At 41.0% G+C, this 24,216-nt stretch overlaps 1 protein-coding gene and 1 long non-coding RNA gene across 3 annotated transcripts in view; one reads left to right on the top strand and one right to left on the bottom strand.

Annotated features, from left to right (window-relative positions):
- PLCB4 (phospholipase C beta 4) overlaps nt 1–20,783 on the top strand; it is a 326,177-nt gene extending 305,394 nt beyond the window's left edge. Inside the window, exons 35-40 of one of the 2 annotated variants that reach the window (XM_084622531.1) lie at nt 4,185–4,360; nt 7,352–7,453; nt 12,924–12,981; nt 13,606–13,692; nt 15,721–15,757; nt 19,051–20,783. In XM_084622531.1, the coding sequence (XP_084478657.1) occupies nt 4,185–4,360; nt 7,352–7,453; nt 12,924–12,981; nt 13,606–13,692; nt 15,721–15,757; nt 19,051–19,139 (549 nt within the window). In that variant the 3' untranslated portion in view covers nt 19,140–20,783. The remainder of the gene's footprint in view (nt 1–4,184; nt 4,361–7,351; nt 7,454–12,923; nt 12,982–13,605; nt 13,693–15,720; nt 15,758–19,050) is intronic. The other variant, XM_084622532.1, reaches the window with a different exon arrangement.
- Nucleotides 9,741–23,272, bottom strand: LOC311517580. Its single transcript, XR_014710735.1, has 3 exons — nt 23,176–23,272; nt 22,327–22,442; nt 9,741–9,909 (listed from the first exon to the last, which is right to left on the bottom strand). It is a non-coding gene; the product is annotated as an uncharacterized lncRNA (long non-coding RNA).
- Nucleotides 23,273–24,216: the final 944 nt, after the last annotated feature.

The following is a 24,216-nucleotide window of genomic DNA, read 5'->3' as shown; positions in this document are numbered from 1 at the left end:
AGCTTAAATACAAAGCAAAGTGTAAAATCTTAAAGCTTTACAGAATAGAAGAGTCTTTGATGTGACCTTAGCTGCCCAGACTGGTTCTAATATAAATGGACATTGAAGTGTTCACTAACCTTCTACTTCCAATGAGTCTGAATGTTTTTTTTTTCCTTCCCACAAACTGATTTGGATATTAGGATATGTCCTTTTAAAATGCCCACTTCCAAACAGATCCTGTCAAATGCATAATCCGTCCCTACACAGATGGATGGCTTGCTTTCTTCTCCATGTCTAGCTTTAGGTTGGGATTTTTAAAGGACCCTAAGGGAGCTTGAGCTCCTTTGAAACTTCCACCCTTTGTGGCTTTACTGATCCCACAGAACACCTTTGATGCTGGCTTTCACTTGTACCCCACCTGGGTGGTTTGCTCCAGACCAAATGGAAATGTAGATTTCTTCTACTCCCAACAGAGTACAGCTATGCAGATAAAAATTACATTGGGAAATCCTGAGAGATGCCAAGTTTATACAATTCCTATTGAATTCAATGGGCGTTGCAGATACTCAGCAGCTGTTCAGAAACCTCTCACCATTTGATCCATTGATTTTAAGATCAAGTGAGTTCATTTGATTAGTGAGCTCCTAGGATTAATCCAGCATGTATCAGATGTGCATCATCCCTGTATCACAACATGTGAAAACGAAATTAAATACTACGCAGCTATGCCCATTACCAGTGGTAATGGTCTACAGAGACTTGCTCCTCTATGTCGTGGATACAAATCCAGGCCGAGTTTAACATGAAGTACTCGTTTTGAATACACAAATGCATACTTTACACACATCTACCTTTGTAGATGCAAGATACATTCCTGTGTTGGAAAACTAGGTTCCTAATATCCAGCAAGAAAAGGAGGCAAGGGAAAGAAGAAAAAAATATTTCACTGTTACTGAAAGTTCTGTATGAAGATTTGTCTCTCTAGACATACATGGAAGTAAATGAAAGGCAGGATTTCAGTTCTTCTCACATTCACTTCTGTTTGACAGATTTCTCTTAATCCCAGGATATATTTTGCTTTACTTGAAATCTACCATGCAGCTTTGCAGGATATTCAGTTAAAGACATGATTTCAGAGCGGCTTGTTTTACCAGGAGCAGTACCTCTCTTTTAGGCTGCAGGCTTATTTTGAGGTCTAGGAAATTAATGTTTTGCATCCTCTGTAGCGCATCTCTCTCCATGAGCATGTTGTGAGTTTTAAGATTTTTATCTTTGTCTCCTCGGATCAAGCACTTGAATAATAATCTTGCTTAGCTCTCTAAGCTCTGTTGTTGGTTTCTTCATTGGTATTCGAATGTCTGTTCAGTCTATAGGATTTCCTCCTTTGTGTTCCTCTGTAATATATGTTGCCACTTTTCAGAAACAATTATCAGATCATCTCTTCCCTTGAGAGCCTAGAATTCTTTGCTTTTCTGTGCTTATTTGGCTCTCTAGAGGCTCTTTGTCACTAAGTCAAACAGTACTTGCTTTCCCCAGGATTTCCAGTGTTTGCATTAGTCATTTAGTTTTTCAAGATATTTCTAAGATGGACACCTTGAGCCTGATTCTTATTTACACTAAGGCCATTTTACACCGCTCTGACCATGTAACAGGGAACCTAAATATGGGAGTAAATTATATTTACATCCTGTCTAATGTCTGTTTGTGCTGCTAAAGCAATGTAATGTGCATTTAGTGTAAATGACTCAGGCCCCTTATATGGAGATTGTGCGTTCAAGGCCCAGGCCTGTCCTAGGTAGCATGTGGGGGAATCACACTGCAACATGAAGGAGAAATTCTGGCCAACCCTGCCATGGTTCTCTCCAGGATTGTACCAGCTTTTGAAAGGGTGCAGCACCCAGTGGCTCGACCCAATTGGAAAGGCTATTACAATGGGAGCCGCCTTTATGAAATAATATGGATGGCACCTGTGCAAGAATTCAAAGCGGTGGGGTCTCCGGAAGCCTCATTATACTGTCCCCCCTACTAACCTGTATCGTCTTAGAGAGCTGATCTTTTAAAAAACAAAACAAAATAAAACAATGCTTTCTAACATTTTGACCATAGATGTCTTCTGAGAATATGCACCTGCTTCTGATGTGGTTTCACTCACTTGTAATTCTTCCTTGGTCATTGGGCCCCTAGATAGCTTAGGCATTATTGAGTCTTCATCTACAAAGATGGGGCTGATCACATCTTGTACATTGAGATAAACATAAAGGGTAGAATTTTTCAAAGATGTCGGTGTTGGCCTAACTCCACTCCCATTGAAGTCAACGGTAAAACTCCCATTGGTTGCCATGTGAGCAGCTTTAGGCCAACACTGAGCCCTTTGGAAAATCCCATCCAAAAAGCATGAATGTTTTCTGGTTATTTCCATGTGTATGTTCAGCTCCCTCCCTAACACCCAGTGTGTTCGGGTTCGGTCAGTATTACTATGGGAGCCTGTCAATAAAGGCTTTCTTCTCCTGGGCTGTTTCCCATAAGGTTCGCTCCTCTGCATCTAGGTCCCAACTTAGTAAGATACCTGAGCACTATCATAACGTTAACCTTGTGAATAGTCCCATTGAAGTCAGTGGGGCTACCCCCATGCTTAAAGTTACGCTCATGCTTAAGTACCTTGTTGAATGGGAGGCCTTGCTGTATTAGTCTGGTCAAACTTCTGCCTCCAAAGGCTTGTTTTCCTGCCAGTTGGAAAAAGCCAAACTCTGTGCAGCTCTTTTGCCTGCATTTTCTGCACTAAACCATATACATTTTCTTGTGGGAAGTATATTTAATTATAATTAAACGTGAGACTAGCTTTTATGTAGATAAGATACCAGCCTAGCTTGGAAAAGGCAGCAAGCTCTTTATTATCAATGCGGAATCCCATTCTTAACACACAACGTGTTCTTTGTTTGCTTGTACCTTTGGCAGAGAGTCTAGGCACCGGTTGCCTTTAGAGGTGCTCTGCTCCCTTGAATTTCTCTCTCACTTTTGTTGTTTTGCTGTCAGTGCACTGGACGATCCTGTTTAGTTGTATGCATCTGACTGTGGGTCAGATGCCTAAAATACGTTTGAGAGGAAGTGCGTCTAGGGGGTACATGCTCCTGAGGGGCTTGGCATCAGTCTCACTTGGGAGTTCTGTGATGGCAATTTTGATTTGAAGAATCAGGATTAGCTTCCATGTAAGAACGCCCAAAGGCTATTAGTTTCCATAGTAGCACTTTATAAAAAGGCCTACCTGAAAATAGATGATTTTTTGGTGAGACTTTGTGCGCATTTATGGAAAAGTAGGATAGCTTGTCAAAATAGCATAGCTAATTATGAAGGGATAATCAGGTATATCTTTCTATTAGTTACTTTTCTAAATCATTGGAGTACAATATACTATTATAATAACAACTCTGATGGTTTAAACTTCTTCACATTGTCTCTTGGGAACTTTCCAAAACTTTAATCATATTATTCTTGTGAGTCTTGAGAGCTGAGCAAGAAAAGAATACTTGTCAGATTCCCTGCTGACTTAATGAGCATAAGACACAGCTATATAGTCTAGCTGCAGATTCAGGATGTATTAAATATAGGATTTCTCTGAAAAACTGACTGTGTGAATAAAGTTTCAGAGTAACAGCCGTGTTAGCCTGTATTCGCAAAAATAAAAGGAGTACTTGTGGCACCTTAGAGACTAACCAATTTATTTGAGCATAAGCTTTCTTTGTGTGGGTAAGATTTTCTCCACAAAATTGGAGCCTGTGTTTAAGCCCTTAGAGAAATTCATCCCACTAGATATTCTCCATTTCTGATTTTTTTTATTTTATATTTTTGAGGCAGCCAAGAATGCTTAGCAGTTGTATAATGAAGCATACGTTTCAGGAGGTTTAAAAAGAATTGTAGTACAATTGAGGGCATTAATTCAGTCGTTTTACACAGGGCAACTGGGTAACAGAGAGCCCTAGTAGTGAGGGTGCATTTTATCTGGTGTTTATAATACACTGTAGTTTCCTTAGTGGCTTCATGTCACTGTGGAGCAGTTTGCTTTATATAATTTAGTTCTTGCAATTTAGTTGTGTTTTGTAAGATTTTTGTAATTATCTTGAAATGATCTCCACTGCATTAATGGCTGCCCTTATATTATATCTGTGAGAAATACTGACAAACTAGTTATTGTTCTTTCTCTACAGGTAAAAGAAATTGTAGCGCAGCACACTAAAGAGTGGTCAGAGATGATCAACACCCACAGTGCCGAAGAGCAAGAAATCCGTGATTTACATCTGAGCCAGCAGTGTGAGCTCCTGAAAACCCTGCTGGTTAATGCTCATGAGCAACAAACCCAACAGCTAAAGTTTTCTCATGACAGGTGAGCAGATCAGTGTCGTCATTCAGCACCCTGAGAACCTGTGCACTGGTGACGGGATTATCAGGATAGAGCATCATAATAGTCAAATAAGTTATCAAAGGAAGAACTGAGGGATAATGGAGCAGATCCTCAGCTGGTGTAAATCGCCACAGCTCCATTTACGCTAAGGAACTTGAATTTAAAGAGCCTGAACCAGAGAGATGCTAAGCATTTGCAACTACCTTTTGAAGTTGATAGGAGCTGTGGGTGTGAAAACTTTAGTTACCTTTTTTTTTCTGTGTAACTACCTCACAGTTGCGCATTGTTTTAATAAAATATCAGGTTGTAATCTCCAGTACAAAGAAAATGCTGCATGCCAGCACTCTTGATTGCTTTTATATTTAACTGCACTGTCCCCTTTAAATTAAATGCAAATAATAGTATGGCCTATCTCTAATATAGCACTTTTCATCAGTAGGTCTCAAAGGACTTTACTAAGGGAGGTAAGTATCATAATCCCCAGTGTTATACATGCAAAGAATGGAAGTGGAGGAATTATCTCATTGCACAGTCTATGATGTGAGGAAGTCCACAAGCATAGGAATTTACTTAATACATATTTTTAAAAGACCGTCCTCAGCACTGGTCTGGTAGGAAGTCCAAAAAGCATAAACGACTTCACATCAAAAGAAGCTAACTGAGGTTATTTTCTATTTTAACAAAACTCCTGAATGAACTAATGTAGTACCTTACCATAAAACAGATTCCATGCTGAGACCTGCATGCTTTCCATCCAACAGAGGAAATTCTCAGTGAAAGGTTTTAATATGCTCATCTTTATGTTACTCTCCAAATTAGCTCATTAATTCAAGCTGTCTAGGAATATGTTTATTTTATAATTAGATACTTTTTGAAGTATTATGAAATACACTAAAAATTATTATTTTACAGATCCTAGTTCTGGGACCAAGCCGGGGAAGAGTCATTCCCTAGTACAAGTTAGGACAGCCTTTGGGGTATTCTGTTATGCAGTTGCAACAGCCCACAAAGGCACCACAGCCAGTTTGCTATCCACAGTCTTGCTTTCTGATCCATTTTGTAACCAGTATACTCCTTCTAATCTATTCTGCTAAATTATAGTTTCTTTCCTGGAGGAATAGTTATTCTAATCTCTTTTGAAATGTTTTTCTTTTCTTTTCTATACCTACTTCCCTTGTTCTCTTATCTACATTGGGCTAAAGCTATCAGTGTGGACAGATATCTCTACCAGGAAAACGTGTCACCTAGGCTATATACAAATTTACTTTCTTCATCCTTTCCTCACAGTTCGTAGCTTTAGATTTAGAATTTTCACATCTCCATAGTATTTTAATGGTTCTGTATTATCTTTGGAAATCAGTTCTTAGTACTGAATTGCTTATTTAAAATCAATTTCATTTGTACCATACAGTTCTAAGTGCTGGTCTGATTTTTCAGAGGTGCCGAGCACAACACATTGATTTCTGTGCATGGGTAAACTTTAAATAATGTTCTGTGCCATCCAAGTTAGGGATCTTTTTGGTTGTATTTGTTGCTGTCTCTGTGTTCGCCACTTACCCAGGGATTTTTATCCAACCCGTTTGTATAAAGATTGGGGATTTTTCTGCCTTAGACAAATGTAAAACACTGTTAGATCTGTGCATGTCCACAAACCAGAATGCTTTTGAATGTGAAATGTTGAATTGTTGATCGTAATGCCCAAAAGGGGCTTCATGCTTCATCACCTGTAGAATGTATAAAATACATGAAGTATATGTAACCTCCAGGAATCAGCTGAGCAAGACACATGGAAAATAAAGGATCATCTTGAGAATAGAAAGGGCAGTTGACAGCATGCTATTCTTTCAGCCTCTCTATCTATTAACTAGAGTAATGAGACGTGCTGAATAGCTATCTAGACAGTGTACAGAGTGGTAGTAGAGAGATCGGTAATCTGAAATGATGCAGATATCTACTGGAGAGTCGAACGTTTTCCACTCATAGTGGAGAAAGCAATTACAGTTCATGCTTGGACTGACCGGATTCAAAGAAGAAAGCAGAAAACAAAAAATGCTTAAGAGTGCAATCAGAAGATTGCCATTGAACACTGGGGGGGGCAGGGGGGGGACACGGGACTATCCAGCTCCAGGATGTATGAGAACTCAGATGGCTCTCAGAAAGTCCAGCTGCCTTTGACTCTTTCCATTTCACTTTACTGAATTAGAGATACTGTGTATGGAGCACACAAGAAATTAGAAAATCTGGGAGTCAAACTGACATTTCTGACTAAAATGCATCCAAATGTGTTGGTAATGAGTCAGAGAGAGAAAAAGTATTTTTTAATTCAGGGAGAGATCAGCAGATGAGTGGAGCAGTATTCAGAAAGCACCAAATTGCATTAAGTAGGATAAAATACTGATAATATATGATAATTGACTTCAGTGGACTTTAATTGATTTTGTCATCTGTGCTGTTTGTGTTGCAATTGTTTTTCTCTAATTCATCAACCTATACCAAACGCTAGTTGAAGTTACAACACCAAATCATAAAAATAAGACGGATATGCCAGAACTAGCAAATGTTAATATTATTCGTACTCTGCTCATACATTCTGTGCACAGAGTTTTTGTAAATTTATTGTGTAGTTTTAAAAGGCAAGTCACATTTCTTAAATTACTGATAATAGCTCTTACTCAGTCAAAAGTTCTAAACTAGAGACAGTACTGTATTTTTGTAGCCTGTTTAATTCAAAGTGCAAAATGCTTAAAACCATTCCTTCAAATTGTTTTCTCTATACCCTCCTGAGATTTGTAAGTGCTGTTCAAACATACAGTCCAGTAGGAAGAAGACATTCTTTATATAGTCTGTTCTTTGTACTTCTTTAATACTTCACAGACAACTTTAGCCATTATATAGGAAGGTATCAATAAGCTACCTTAACAACCATTAACTATCACATTTCAGTTTATAATGATTTTGTTTGTATTTCCCTAGGGAAAGCAAGGAAATGCGTGCCAACCAGGCTAAAATTTCTATGGAAAACAGCAAAGCCATAAGCCAGGATAAATCTATCAAAAATAAGGCTGAAAGGGAGAGGTAAGTGTCAGATCCATCTATGAGAGGCAGTATAATTGATTGATCTGTGCACACATTGACTAAAGTATGCTTTGATGTGTGGGAAATGACGTGTGTTTTTAATTGTTATGCTGTATATATTTTCAATGGCTGTCTCTGGACAATTTTGTGTGTGTGTGGATCGTATCATTTAGGCCCCAATCTTGGAAACACTAACAAAGGAGTTGAACGTCACACCCATGAGGAGTGCCGCTGACTACAATGGAACTAATCACACAGATAAAGTTACACCTGTGTGAAAGTGTTTCTAGAATTAGGACCTTAGTTTTTATTCACTGATCCATTTTTCCCCTTTAAATGCTGTGCAATATCACTTGCAACAGTTACTTTTTAGTGTTGTTAAGATGCACTGAGAAGGCAACGCTGAGACTTGGGTCTAGTTTGGGGTTAGCCTTGGGTTCAGAGAAGCAGGCGAGATAGTGCCACTTGGGGAATGAGAAATGGCGTCAGTGAAAAGGCATCCCATGGCCTTCATCTCTGCCCACTCCTGGCAGGGATGAGAGATGGAACAGGCATTCCAGAGGGAGCAGAAGGGAAGTTATGGGGAAGGAAGGGGATAGGTGTGAGATTAGTAAGGGGCAAAGTCAGTTTTTGGGGGGGGGGATGCCAAAGAAAGATGTGAGGGGTAGAGGAGCTGGGGCTGTTTTCTGACGACAGTGTAGTATCCTTCGTGTATTGATCCTCCAACCTTGGACCACAGCTTCTTCATTCACCTGGTGCTGACTGGTCTTAGAAACCTGACCAATTTTCCCTGTTCGCGGGGCTCCAAGCCCCACTAGACCAGATCACATCTGAAGCTAGAAAGCCAGTCAGCGTGTCTTCACTGCAGATCTGGGAAAGCCATCCCTAGTTTTGATGTCTGAGCTCCAGACTTGGGAAACTAGAGGCACAGATTTCAGTGACAGCTTCTTGCATTTTCCCCAGGTTTTGGGCTGCAGTTTTGTAGCTCTTTAAAATTCCATTTTAATTTAAGGTGTTCTGAATACACAGGTAGAAGCAATGTTCATATGATGATTTCCCATGACCCTTCAGGGTTTCCATATGGTTTTGGGCTTGCTAAATAGTTGAACATTTTCACCTTCGATTGCCTGCCCTACATTGGGCTATTTTGATCCTAGGGCTTGAACTTGTTCCTTCTGAATGAACAAACAATGGAGTTTTACAGATTTCTAGTACAGACTGAAGACAGCAGTTGCCAGAGCCCTTGGTAATCATGTTCCAGGTTTATGAAAACCTTCTGCTAATGACATAAAATTACTTAAGCTGGGTTTATATATAAAAATAGGCTGAAGACACTGCTCTTTTTCACATTTTTTCAATTAGTCTAATTCAACTCTTTCAACTATTTTGTGTCAGCTCATTAGAATTCTTGCCATAAAAGGCACTTTACAAATGTGTATTATATTTCTTTTTATTTATATGATAACTATTGTGACAGGGTCGGGCCAGATGGCTATAGGAGAGTAGAAGGCAGATATATTAGCCCCAGGCTAAGTAGGTCCCTTTTCCCTGGGTAAGGTAACAGGGAAGGTTCCACAACAATCAGGAACCTTCTGGAGACAATTAAGACAGGCTGATTAGAACACCTGCAGCCAATCAAGAAACTACTAGAATCAATTAAGGAAGGCTAATCAGGGCACCTGAGCTTTAAAAAGTTCACTTCAGTTTGTGGTGTGCGTGGGAGGAGCTGTGAGCAAGAGGCACTAGGAGCTGAGAGTGAGAATGCGGACTGTTGGAGGACTGAGGTGTACAAGCTTTATCAGATACCAGGAGGAAGGTCCCATGGTGAGGATAAAGAAGGTGTTGGGAGGAGGCCATTGGGAAGTAGCCCAGGGAGTTGTAGCTGTTGCATAGCCATTCCAGGAGGCACTCTAAACAGCTGCATTCCACAGGGCCCTGGGCTGGAACCCGGAGTAGAGGGCGGGCCCGGGTTCCCCCCAAATCCTCCCAACTCCTGGTCAGACACAGGAGGAGTCGACCTGGACTGTGGGTTCAGAAAAACGGTCAAGCTGAGGGCTGCCGTGAAGCTCCAAGGCGAGCAAATCTATCAATAAACACAAGACCCACCACGGTAGAGCAGGAATTTTGTCACACTATAAAATATGGAAAATAGATCCTGTCAAACTAACTTTATCTTTTTCTGATGAGATTACAAGTCTGGTTGATAAAGTAATAGTGTTGACATAATAGGCTTCTGTAAAGCATTTGACTTGGTACTGCATGACATTTTGATTAAAAAAAACTAGAACAATATAAAGTGTTACATGGCACACATTAAATGGATTAAAAATTGGCTAAATGGTAGGTCTCAAAATGCAACTATAAACAGGGAATCCTCATTGAGTGGGTCTGTTTCCAGTGGAGTCCCGCAGGGATCGGTTCTTGGCCCTACGTTATTTAACATCTTTATCAATGACCTAGAAGAAAACAAAACATCATCACTAATAAAGTTTGCAAATGACAAAAAATTGGGGGAGTGGTAAATAAGGAAGAAGACACATCAATGACTCAGACTGGGCGCAAGCAAACAATATATGTTTTAATATGGCTAAATGTTGTTGCCTGATTTAAGGGGATGAATGTTATTGTTTAGATAATACGGGCTATAGGCTCGCCAATTAATCGGATCAGATGATAAGATTCTTGTCCCGGAATCAGGCTGCACAGAGTTTTGCAAGGACCCTTGGGATTTATGACAAGGACTTTCATGCTGAGAGCAAAAATACAGCCTTAAAGACTTGTATTGAGATAAATGGAATAGTAATCAAATGGAAAAATAATCAGAATGAACAAGGAATTAATATTGTTCTGGAGTCACATGTGGTATTATTTACTATAAAGCTTCCTAGATTAACACACTTACACCCTTCCTTGATAACCTGATGGTAAGAGACAAAGAACCAGCCTTGCCTCTGGCATGGCAAAAGACTCTGATAGTCCAGGTTCCTCAGTTCTCAAGTGGAAGATGAAGAATTTAAGAGAAGCAAGAGCGCTAGAAAGCAATAGAAAGACCCAAGAGAAACTAACTTAAAACCTGACCAAAACTGACTAACTGAACATGGTGGTATGTCCCTCTTATGTGCCCACCCTCCATGTCCAAATTTAATTTCCTCACCCACATAATGTCAGGGTATGCTTACTCTATAGCCTGGCATATTCATACATATTTATGACCATTAGCTCATTCTCACATCTGTTATTTCTGGCCTGAACCGGTTTGGTGGTGGTTATTTCCATGTTCTGTGTGGTGTACCTGTTAAGTTTATAAATTTAGGTTTATAGAGGGCAATCAGTCGGCCACTTACCTATGCCAAAGGTCACAAACATGTATGCTAACTTGCCTCAGCTCATCATCACTTCTCTATGTTAAAGGGCACAAACATAACCAGGATAACTTGCTTTAGCTCATCATACAGGATCTGGCGTGTAGGTTCCTTGTGTTACTGCCAAAATACTCAAGTACAAATCTATTATAATAAAACAAACCAATAAGGAAGGATATAATAAAGCAAACAAGCAGGCTAGCCCTATGGGCTACAATGCAAACATATACATCTGGGAACAAAGAATGTAGGCCATGCTTACAGGATGGGGGAACTCTATCCTGGGAAGCAGTAACCCTGAAAAATATTTAGGGAGCACGATTAAGGCTCCGCATCTGTCACGGAGGTCATGGATTCTGTGACTTTCCACCCTCCGTGACTTCTGGAGCGATCAGTGTGGCTGACCCCAGGGCTGCCCAAGCAGGTGGCTCCAGGGCCAGCTGTTCACATGGCCCCGTGGATAGCCGCACTGGCCACTGCTGGAGCAGCTCTGCAGCCAGCCACACCAGCCTGAGTAGCAGCCCCGGGAGCAGCCAGAGCACCCACTGCTCAGCGGCCTCCAGCAGCTGGTGTCGCTGGCCCAGACCCACCCAGCCCCCCACTGAGCAGCAGCCTCTCAGTCCCATCCACCCTGAGCAGTGGCCCCCTGGGGTGCCTCTCCCCACCTTGAGTAGTGGCCCCCAGGGAAACCCCCCAGCAGCAGCCCCTTTTCCCCCCAAGATTTAGTCAGGGGTATTTATAGTGCAAGTCATGGACAGATCCCGGGATGTGAATTTTTGTTTATTGCCCATGACCTGTCCATGATTTTTACTAAAAATATCCATGATCAAATTGTAGCCTTAATCATGATGACTGATTAGTCATAATGACTGAACATGAGCTCCCAGTGCTATGCTGTGGCCAGAAGAGCTAATGTAATCCTGGGATACGTAGACATGGGAATCTCAAACCGCAGTAGAGAGGTTATTTTACCTCTATATTTGGCAGTGGTACAACCACTGCTGGAATAGTGTGTCCAGTTCTGCTGCCCACCATTCCAGAAGGATGTTGATAAATTGCAGAGGGTTCAGAAAAGAGCCATGAGAATGATTAAAGGATTAGAAAACCTGCCCTATAGTGATAGACTCAGGGAGCTCAATCTATTTAGCTTAATAAAGAGAAGGTTCAGGGATGAGTTCCTTATAGTGGGATCTACATGGGCAACAAACGTTTAATCATAGGCTCCTCAGTCTAGCAGAGAAAGGCATAACACAATGGCTAGAAGTTGAAGCTAGACAAATTCAGACTGAAAGTACAGCATACATTTTTAACAGTGAGAGTGATTAATCACTGGAACTATTTCCCAAGGGTTGTGGTACATTCTCCATCACTCAGAATATTTAAATCAAGATGGGATTTTTTTCTAAACTATCTGCTCTAGGAATTATTTTGGGGAAGTTCTATGGCCTGTGCTATACAGGAAGTCAGACTAGATGAAGACAGTGGTACCTTCTGGCCTTGGAATCTATGAATGGCACTGTGTCAAGCACTCGTTAAAATATCTTTTTATTCTTGATAATCAGTATGATTTTAATAATTGTTAAACACTGTTAGGAGATGGTACATATAAACTATTGCAAATGGATTAATAAAACAAACTCCCAATTAAATGGATGACTCCACACTGAGGATCAAGACAAACTTAGTTTGCAACAATCTTGATCAGTTTCTTCAAACCCTCTTTGTCACAGCATCCAAGATAGCCAAAAATATTAAATATAATGTAAAGACTTAAAGCCGGAGTAGGGCCTTGCTTTGTAATTAGTCCCACTGACCTCAGTGGAGCTTAGGGTGACCAGATGTCCCAATTTTATAGGGACAGTCCCGATATTTAGGGCTTTTTTTAAATATGAGCTCCTATTCCCCACCCAACCCCCATCCTGATTTTTCACACTTGCTATCTGGTCACCCTAGTGGAGCTACTCACAGTCTATGGTAGTGCATAAAGGGTGGCAAAATAAGCCCCTACATTATTTATCTCCTTATCATTGACTCAGATTTGTGGTTCTGGCTCTTGGACTTTTTAATAAGAAGTCCTCAAGCACAATATCCTTTTTTTATTTATTTAGGCGAGTAAGAGAACTAAACAGCAGCAACACTAAAAAGTTTCTGGAAGAGAGAAAAAGGGTAAGTATAATTTTGATAAGAAATCAAATGTATGTGGTTTGTTGGCAGGAACCTCACCTCTTGAGTAATGTACACCCAGCTTCTGCACAGCATTTTGAAAATGTACCTTTCAGTTACTGTAGCTCAGTGACAGCACTGATTTCTACTAACTTGAGAAACTAGAGACTCGGTCATTCTCAAACTGAATTTCAAGGTCTCCCTTCACCAGCAACCTGACCCAGGGTCTACTCCTGAACTTCTAAATTTTGATTGAAATCTGTGGGAATTTTATCTGAATTCACCTTTCCATTTACCTGAATTGAGAATTGGCTCGTAAAATGGATTTTTGTTACTGGTTTCTATCACATACAAGTCAAAATCCTAAGCAGAGTTTAAAATCACATTTAAGTAACATATGCAAAGTACGTATAACTCATTAGTATGACGTTTGAATTAAAATAGCTTTCTGTTGTATATATTTTAGATCGGCTAAACAGTAAAGTGTCCAGAGTGGGGACCATGCCTCCTTCTAATGTTTTGTATTGCACTGTGAACACCAGCCAATAAATAATAATCTTTGGAAATTATTTATCCATAAAAAAAATTGTGATACACGTCACCTGTATTCTCTTCTCTTATTTGTAGCTAGCAATGAAGCAGTCGAAGGAAATGGATCAGCTGAGAAAAATTCAGCTTGAGCATCTAGAAGTCTTGGAGAAGCAGAATGAGCAGGTATTTTATTTAAAGGGGTTACAAGAAACGTGAGTTACTAAATTAAAGGAGAGAAAGAGAGTACAGTTCCATTTGTAGGGTACATCTACACAGTAGCTGGGAGATGGGATTCCCAGCTTGGGCAGTTGTATATCCACTAGCTTTGCTCAAACTAGCACCTGTGGTTGAAGCAGCTTGGGCTAGCCACTGGCATGTGTACACAGGAGGTTCGGTAGAATTGTACTTGAGCAGGTAGCCTGAGCTGCGCCTGGTGCTGCCACAGCCATACTGCAATTTTAGATGCTTGCTTGAGCAGCAGGGCTAGGACGTGTGTGTGTGTGCGCCCACACTGGGAATTGCACCTCCCAGCTGCTGTGCAGACCTACCCCTAGTTCTGCTGAGTGTGAGTCACCGCTGAAATTGGCTCCAAAGAAGCTTTTATTTGTACCCGCTCAGCTTTTTGGGAGTTGAAAATGTAGGCTTGGAAGGACTTCAAAAAGTATGGAGTTCTGACTTGGTTCAGATAACCATCTAAACCTTGGCTGCTTGTCCAAAGCTCATCCTCCAACCTGTTCAAACCTCATGAGACTGGAAGGTTAGGCAGGAAGGCTCCCAGAATTCCAGTACATTCATGGTCAGCCCTGTCTGGAAATACCTCAAAAAAACCTTTTTTCTTCGTGTTTTGGGACTTCTGTTTCCAGTCCTGGATGGAAAATAGGGGTGAAAAAAAATGCTCAAAATATCTCAAAACCGCAAAAGCTTTTGGTGTGGGTCCTAAAAATTGGTGACAGTTCCAGGGTTTTATCAGAACCAGTTTGCCCTTTGCTGGTTAAAATACCATGTTACTTTCTGCTGGTGAAAAGAAGAAAATTTTCTTGAAAACTGGTGGTCATCTTTAAAAAAAAAAATAATCAAATTTTATTCCTGGTGGAAAACTCTTTTCCTGAGTGGTTCCCCCTGCTGAAAGGAGGAGCCAGCAGAGCAAGAATTATCATACAAGCTCAATTGCCAGGTGGGCCTCAGTGAAGTAGGAACTCAAGGGTGGACTATGCAAGCACAAACCCAGTAAGGTGAGAGAGAACTGAAGGATGGATGTAGTGGCTGTCACCCTTCCAGGGTTATGAATTTATTTCCTACGTTTTTCACTAAATTTTCCAGAACGTGAACTCTGCTGATAAAGCACATGCACTGTGCTAGAATGACTTCAGGGAGGTATAATGTCCACCCTAGTTGCCACCTCCACCATCTAGCAAAAAATGGTCTGAATCCAGCGATGTCCATCATGTACACACATCCAATCAAAGTGCACAGTGTGAATACATGAGAAAAAAATATGTAATTGTGCTACATTGACTGCAGCATTGCTGCAACCTGATTGGTTCAGACAATTCCCTTGCAGTGTAAATTGTACTAGTTGGTAAAATAATGTATGAAGATATAAAAAGATTAAGGGCCTGATCCAAAGCCTACTTAAGTCAGCGAGAGTCTTTGGATCCAGCACAATATAAAGACAAGGGCCAGGAGTAGGGCTGGGCTTTTATCTTAAACTTTGTAATTCCTTACTTTTGAGTATTTGATTTGTCATTCTTAGAAAGTTCCCTCACTGCTAATTGTTCTGCATGGAATTTATCATGCCGTTATCATAAAAGGCTCTGAGATGGATTCCGGTGTCACGCTTGTTTCCCACTGATGTAACTCCATGACTTCAGTGGATTTACGTGTGAGGAGAATCAGGCCCAGAGCACTGACACCTGGCTAGTGGTCATATGTATTCCAGTTAACTGGATCAAAACTTCTCAAGGTCTTAAATATCCCTTTCATGTCATAATGGTGGAGATACCTTTCATAGCAGATGTACAGTGCAGACTTAAGACACCTATGGGTGGAAACACTCTCTGGCTTAACATATTAGGCACTCACATTTATTAGCCTTTTGTGTTATGTATTCTTTTCTTGCATTCATTCCTCAATCTAACTTCAGTTTTCATTCATTTTATTTGCTTCTTGTTGTATTACTCAATTTTGACATTATTATTTTTGTACAAACAGCTTTTGAAATCCTGTCATGCAGTGTCTCAAACACAAGGTAGGATTGATCTATAATAAGCAAGCTACTATTTCAATATGCTTTTCTTCGAAATTAAATCATTCTCATTGGAGCACTCTTTGTAAATGCAAGCACTGGGAAGTACTATTAACATAATGAACACACTGTTAATAATATTTATGCACACTAAATATTTAGAGTCTGACATAGTAACAGTATTTTTATGCTTTAGCATCTCAGACCCACAGATACATTCTTATAATAAGGAGGACAGGAAACTTAAAGAATTATTTGTATTGTTATATTATCAATAGTTAAAGAAAGACATGCTTGAAATTTTAAGAAGCATCTACTGATTAAGGATACTATTTTAGTGTTAACATATATATGACTAACTGCTAATGCTGATAGAGCGACAAAGCCAGATTTTCCACATATATTAGCATAAGAATAATAAAAGTAATGCCACACTAAAAATAGCTAGAAATATATTAGATAGCTAGAAATACTGAAGCTTTTTAGTGGCTAAAGAAAAGAGGCTTCCAGCTATTGTGAATCTGTTAATCACACTATTGTAGCTTTCCTGTTATAGCTTCCTAATAACCATCATTCATATGAACCCCTTCTCTCAACAGCAGTAAAATATTTGTGTTAGGTTTAAACATCCAGTTGTGGAATTTTGCCTGAATTTAGTGACCTGCTTAAATCTTCAGTCGATAATTTACTGGGATCCCATCCTCAAACCCAGTCTATCCACATCTACTGTAACTATACTGAGTTAGAGATAGATATTTACACAAAGAATTAATTTGGCTGGCAGCCAGCACTCTATCCTTGATGCACTCAGTCCTGTGAGGTACTGAGTGCCCTCAAATCCCATTGAAGATGAGGGCACACAGCGTCTTGCAGGATTGAACGCATAGGTCCCATTAACTAGGTGGATTCGTATTGACTCCAAGTACTTACTTCCTCCACAAAGCTCATCTATAATTATCCTGTTCATGTGTTCACTTCAGAATGCAGTGGCTGACCATCAGTTGATAAAAACAGGCCGCTTGGCCATATGGTGTAGGATTATTCTGAACTAAATTCACTTTACAGTTACGCCCTTCTGGCTAAACTAATCTGCAAAACAGTTACAGGGCTTTGCTCATGAGATACAGGATGGTCCAGTGGTAAAACCACTGGCTTAAGACTTGAGAGCCTTGGGTTCAAGTCTCTGCTGTGCCCGAGACTTCCTGTGTGACCATGGGCAAGGACAAGTCACCTCTGGCCTGTCTACATGATCATTTGGTTTGTGGCAAGCTGGGGTGTGAAACTACCCTGCTGTGCTCGAATTGTCTGGGTGGACCCTGCTGAAACCTATTAACAATTCATTACTGTGCTTTGATCTAGTCCTATTTGAAATGAACTAAAGTGCATCAGCAGGGTCCACATGGACACTTAGTCCATGGCAGGCTAGTGTGGGTAGATTGACACCACAGCTTTCTGTGAACTGTATGTTCATGTAGAAAAGCCCTTAGTCTCTCAGTGCATCAGTTCGCCCTCTGTAAAATGGGGATACCGTTACTTCCCTCCTCACTGGGATGTTGGGAGGATGAAGATTGTGAGGCACTCAGGTATTAGGGTATTGGAGACCACAATAACTTCAGTTACTGAGAAATAAATACAAGCTGTGTCAAAGAGTTTGCATTTTAGGTGGAATTTCATTCTCACTTGCAGAATTCACACACTGAGTGAACACAGCAAGTCAGTTCTAGTATTTCAGAAAAGGCTGTACACATGGATTTATTAATGTTATGTTTCCATATTTTCATTTAAAAATTATTTCTTCATTTATTTCAAACTTTAAAGTCATAAGAAGGTAAAGTAGGATTTAAATGCATTTATAATACAGTTGCCTTTGGTATTATCATAATTAGCTGAGTATACAAATGTGATGGTAAGATGCACAGAGCTAACTCTTCAGAAAGGGGTACATCTATAGCTCCTATACAAACCCACATTTACTTTGCAAAATAAGTGTGCATCTAAATGACTTTTTTGGACCTTCATTTGCCCAGTTTTACATCTGGAAATACCTGTTTGCATGCACAGAGTATGTAACTCCCTGAGTAGGAGCTTCTTTATTGATTTAGATAAAAAATGCCTATCCCATGTGGTAGGCACCTTTACAACTTATCAGAATACACAATTCACATAGTAAGGCAAATCCAGCGACCACTCCTCCCTGTATAGCAAAAGCAGAGTGGCCACTCACACTGGGGAAAAGATTGGCAGGTGGGAGACACAATGGTATTTTCAATCTTAAGACATCCCCTATCCTCAGAAGGCTGGCTGTAAAGATAGACTGGACAGCATATGCAGGTGATTTTGGAGCAGGATGGTAAGTGACTTCTGAAATTGAAGGCCCCTCGTGGAAAATGCACAGGTGTAGGTACCTCCCCCCACACTGTGAACTGAGGGGTTTCTAACCCAAGCATCTCGAAACTCAACTTTTGGCAGTACCACATGAGGACAGGGGGTAGCCTCTCAAGTCAGTAGGTCCCAAGCAAGTTAGGGCATTAGAGGGTATGAATAACACCTTTAACTCTATTTACAAACCAAGAATGTGTATTGAAATATATTGCTTAATGAGTGGGCTACTACAATCTGTGCCAGCATCAGTTTCCAGGTGGATTCAAGGTGAAGCCCCATGTAGAGCACACTGCAGTAGCCTAATCTTGAGGCAACAAAAGCCTGGATGCCAGGAGCAAGGGGTACAGCCAAAATAAACAGCTAAAATCACTAAGCTAGATGAAGCCATCTTGGCCACCTTAAGGAAGAGGTCAACAATCTCTGCCATCAGTAAGTCCAATAATCATTCACACCAGTCATTGTCTTTCATTGGCCAGCAGAAAATGGGTCCAGATGACAGGTCGTAACCCTTAGTTTCCCAAGCAACACCACTCCAAACTCAGCTAGGGCTGATATAGTGTGTCTCCAAGCCATTGTCCCATTTCCAGAGGCAGTTCAGTCAGAAACAGCATGATTTTCCTCCATACAATGTGAGGCTTTCAGATACATTTTATCATGTGCGTCTTTGAAAAGTGGCCCATAAATCCTAGGAATGTTGCCTTGTATTTTGTAACTTATAAGTACCAGCAGAAAAACAACAGCCATGTTTGAAAATATGCAGATTTTTTCTGAGAGGGGGAGAATGGTCACGTCCCTCCAGCGTTCATTACATATATTCCACTCAGATACTATTGTGCTAAAAATGTATTTGATTTTGAACACAAGCTTTAGTATGATACTCTATGATGAAACAACATGATTGTTTTGGGTTACAGGCAAAGGAGATGCAGCAGATGGTGAAGCTGGAAGCAGAGATGGACCGCAGGCCAGCAACAGTAGTCTAAAACTACAGCATGCAAACTGAAGCCAGGAAAGCCAGTATCCGTAAAATTCCAACCATCATTGCTGAGGAGGGAAAGTGGGCTTTTTTGCTCTTTTCCATTCTGTTTCAACCAACTGTAGACACAGACCACCACGTCTTAAGGTTTTGCATATTCCTTTTGAGTACTGAAATTCCCTTATTGAGCAAAACACTATTAAAAAGAGGCACATAACATCTTAAAGCCCAGTCCTGTATTCCCTGCTCAGGAAACCTTCCATTCATCTCAAGGGGTGTTTTTTCCTGTGTCAGGATTGTAGGCTCAGGGCCTTAAAATACAGCACCATGTTTCTTTTATTTTAACATAAGCTCAGATGGGAACACAATCATAATCAAAACAACATGCTATTTACCATTTTTATTCTCATGCTTGGTATGTAATTGGTTTAGCCCCAATCCTGCAAGATGCTGTGAGGTAGGAGGCACTCAGCAACTCCTGCCATCAAGCCTTTTACATGGATCTGCTACTAAATAATAATTTAAAAAATCATCCGCTTCATCTGACAGATGTCTCTTTTGGTGATTTTCTTCCTATTGCGCACACATTTTTGAGCTGCAGAGAATGCATATATTGGAAAGTACAAATATCTGTAAACTCATCAGCAGAATAAATACACTGGGATAACAGTGATTTTGCAAGATATTTCCACATTAAAATGTCTTCAACAAGTGCCATATCAACTTTATCATTCCTGAAAGAAACAGACATCCTGTAAAAGTTCTTGAAATGGTAAACATAGTAGAAATACATTGTTCTGTGCCAAAACTAATCAGTGCTCTAAGGTTAAAGGAATTATGTGTTAGGCACTTTAAGAAAAGTTTACATCATCCATTGCTTGTATAGAAATTGCATTTTGATCTTGTTGCTGCAGATCCCAGATATTATAGTTCATTGTATCTTAAAGATTGTTAAATGACTATTGGCAAAAAGTTTGTAACTGTGAAAATGTAAAAAGTATTTATACACTTCAAATCACAATATTGTAGAAAATCACCTAAATGTTGCCACGTGACAAAATTAGTAAACTGAATTACTAGAAATATGTCTGCATGTGATACAATCACCAGTTATGACTTTAATGCCAACCATATGACCACAGTCATTCTATTAGTCAATAAATACAGATTAAACGTATGTCACCAAATATTATTTGATTAATTCTGAAGACTTTTAGCATAACAAGACCTATATATATATATATGTATATGAATTATGTGGGCATTCTTGATACTTCAAGTTCTAGTTAAAAGAAAAGTACATAACTAATTTAATTTTACACAAAAATATTTATGCAGATTTTCAGAATTTCATATCAGGAATAACCTTTTTATGTCTGTTAGATATGAAAACAATTTGCTACAGTGTTAATTTGCATGTTCTTAAAGCCTACTGTAGTTATACTGCAGAACAATGCATGTAAGCATTCTGCTTGGAGTTTGCCCATGCTGCCAATACAAAGGAGACTGCATGGAAAACTGGTAGTTTAGAACAAATCAGATTACTGATTTCATTATACTAAGCACCAATTAAGTTGTTGTATATGCTTGTACAAACCAATTCTACATATTCCTATAAACAAATTAAATGAAGAGAGATTGTTATGGTCAGTTCTGAGATGAAACTTTCAACTTCTCTAATAAAAACGTAAAAATAAATACAATACTCATCAGTGTGATCAATTTATACAAGAGTTTCATGATATCCCTGTTTCAAAATGAAGTGCACAGTGTAAAGTATTCTACCATAAATTCTTGTAAAGGTGCCCATACTATAAACATACTCATACCACTTCTTATTTGTTCAAGGGATTCTTATTTCAGTTATTTTAAAGGTTATGAATACTGGGCTAGCTTCATAAAGGGATTTAGGCACATAAATCCAAAATGTAGATCCTCATGAACCCTACTCAGCAGCTGCCTAACCTATTGGTGCCTAAGTTTCTGCTAGTAAAGTCCCTGTGCACCTATATTTCTGCCGATGGGTGATGTTAGTGCTGCAAAGTGTTGTTAAGACTGCTTAGTTGTTAACGCGGCTAGCGAACAGAGCGTGCAGCATACTGATTCAGCGGACCCCAGTGATGTTCGTAAAGAAAGACCACAGCTTGGTTCAGTGGCAAAGGCCCCATAGGACCCACAGGTAGACTAACACAAGTACACCTGCGACAGTGGTGCCGTTTCAATCAGCATAACGTGACACTGTCCCCTAGACCAGCACAAAGCTGCCCCTCCTACGACTGCTCCTTTTACACATCGATGTAAACAAGTTACATATTACACTCCAAATGTTGTTAGTTATCACCCTAAGCCTTGAACCTGCTAGTTCGAACAAAACATCCTTAACTGTTATCCTGTCAACCCCTCCTTATCTTTGAAGGGTCCACGTGTTCTTTTACATCTCTTTGGAATGCGTTGGTGTAGTTACTTGAGAGATCTGTGTGTTTTTTGTACCAGAAGACATCCACATGGCTAGTTAGTGTACAGCAGGCTAGGGCGGAGTAGATTCACACTTCCAGTTTGCCACAAACTAAATGTTTGTCTCAACATGCTCCCAGCCCTCTCTCTTTCTTTGCCAGCTCCATGGGGTTATGTTACAAATATTTACCAGCTACATCCCAGGATATGACTGTTTTGGAAATTTTCCCTACGTGCATAAATGATCATTTGATATGCATTATCATTAGGACTCCAATGCTGGATTTACCACAGTTGCCTTATGTCTGCTTGTATTCATGCTTTAATTCACACCATTCTAGTCAAATCTGTTCTGATGTCATTTTCTTCTATGAAGAGCAGAATTTACTGCCGCTTCTCTTGGCACGGAACGCTCACACCCTTCTTAGAACTGTCTCTCTCTCAGTTCAGGGCAACTGCACCTGTATCCCCCCCTATGGTCTAGTATGGGCGCCTAGCTTCCAGCTCCCCAGCCATTGCGTCTCCTGGGTGGAGATGCATCTCTCTCCCTTCTGACCAGAGTATTTTCAGACTGAACAGTTCCATATCCCCAGCAAGGCAGACTGCCTAAATGGCCAGTATCTGCACTTTGCTTTCTCTTCAGAGACTAGTAACAGAGTAATCACCAACCATTGTTCCCACGCAGCTCTTTCTAAGCAAACACACATTTGAAGCATTACAGCAACAAAGAATTAAAAACAAGGCATGCTAATAAGCTTACCAGAGATCACTCCCAATGCCAAAAGGGGCTCTGGCGGGTGAGCACTCCTTCACATGCCACACAGGGGTTCTTCTGTGGCTTCAAGTTCATAACTCCACTTTGGGCCTTTGAAGAGACTGTAAACAGGAAATCAATCAGCCAGTGAGTGGGTTTCTGCTCAAGGCGGAGAAGGCCTTGTCTACACTACACATTTGTGTCTACAAAAATCAGTTTTTAAACGATAAAACAGTGAAGGTGTACACATTAAAATGCTCCTCCTGCCAATGTAATTCCCCTGCTATGCTGACATAATAAAACCACTTCACTGAGCAGCACAGAGCTTTTTGCAACATAGTTATAGTAATGCAGCTTCAGCGTAGACACCTCACTAGCTTATGTCACCCTAATTGGCCCCCAGGAGGTGTCCCACAATGCCCACCACTCTGGTCAGCGGTGTGAACTCGGCTGCCCTGATGGCACACAGGTATGCACCCCTTCCGTGTCCGTTTGCTTTACATGCACAGTTCACACAGCATCATCCCAGCTGATCATGCCGGTTTTACACAGCAGATGCACTCCCACGTGGAATATGCCGGAGCTGTTGGATCTGCTGAGTATACGGGGAGGAGGTTGTGCAGTCGCGGTTTCGCACCATCCATAGGAATTCCAGTACATACAGGCTAATTGCTAGTGGCATGCAGGAGAAGGGGGACACAGCAGTATCATGCTAAAAGTCAAGGAGCTGAGGCAGGCAAACCAGAAGGCAAGGGAGGCCAATCATTGTGGTGCGTCGCCAAAGACATGCTGCCTCTAAAAGGAACTGCACGCCATCCTCGGCAGCAACCCCACCACCAAGAGCCCCCAGGATACCTCGGGGGGACTGGAGGCAGCAACCAGCAGCCTCAACGCCGATGAGGAGGTGGAGCTGGTGTATGAAGTGGAGCACACAGCAGGGTCGTCCGGTGGCGCAGTGAGTCGGGACCGCTTTTCCACTCCAGAGAGGTCTCGTCAGTCCCCGCACTACAGGCCTGACGCTCAGAATGCAGAAGAGAGGCGCTCCAGTAAGTGCTCATTTTGCTTTCATACTGCACTTTGAGAGAAGATGGGGCTCTTATGTATGTTGTTATATGGTACAGGAGGGGCAAGGGGCAGAAATTAACAGCAGAGCGTGTCCATCTACGTGGTGGGGCCACGGTGGACAAGTTTGTTAATATACACGGGTACATCCCTGGAATCCTTCATAGTGATCTCTAGAAAATTTTCCTGCAGATAGTCTGTAGTCCTCTGCCGAAGGTTCTTTGGGAGACCTGCCTTGTTTCTCCCCCTGCTGTAGGAAACTTTGCCTCACCACCCAGCAATTATTTCTGCAGACACCAGAGCGACACATTAGTGAGTGGTATACAGAGCCAGTCTGAAGCCACACACATGCAAAAGATGCATCCTGGGTTACCCTTTGGAGTCAGACGTGGGGTTCAATTACCCTGTGGAAAAGGGTACCAAAATTCAGACTAGGCTCCCCAGTCACTTATAGTAATTCCCTTCGCAAACCTTCCTTTGTCCCTTCTTGCCCATTCCCCCTTGCCCATCCCTCCCTCCCCAGGAACTCACCATAACTGGGACTCGTGCTGACCTGTGTGGTAGCCAAGGGACAGTGAGAAAGAGGTGTGTGTAGTTTTTGTGATTCACGGCTGTGAGTGCACTCACAGTACTGTCTCTGTTCATTGTTTCTTTGGTTTCTGCAGATGTGCCCTTGAGAACCCACTCCCCCACACCGGTGGAGCATCTCCATCAGATAAGGCAGAGAACCAGGAGGAATAAGGAGGATATGTTTTGCAAAGTGCTTCAGTCAACAGATGCAGCACATAGCAAAACAAGAGAGTGGAGGGAGACAATTAAGGAAAGACTCAGGCT

The sequence above is a fragment of the Lepidochelys olivacea genome, assembly GCF_965140295.1.
Source record: "Lepidochelys olivacea isolate rLepOli2 genome assembly, chromosome: 3".
In the NCBI taxonomy this organism is placed as follows: Eukaryota; Metazoa; Chordata; order Testudines; family Cheloniidae; genus Lepidochelys; species Lepidochelys olivacea.
This window is presented reverse-complemented; position numbering and strand designations above follow the sequence as displayed.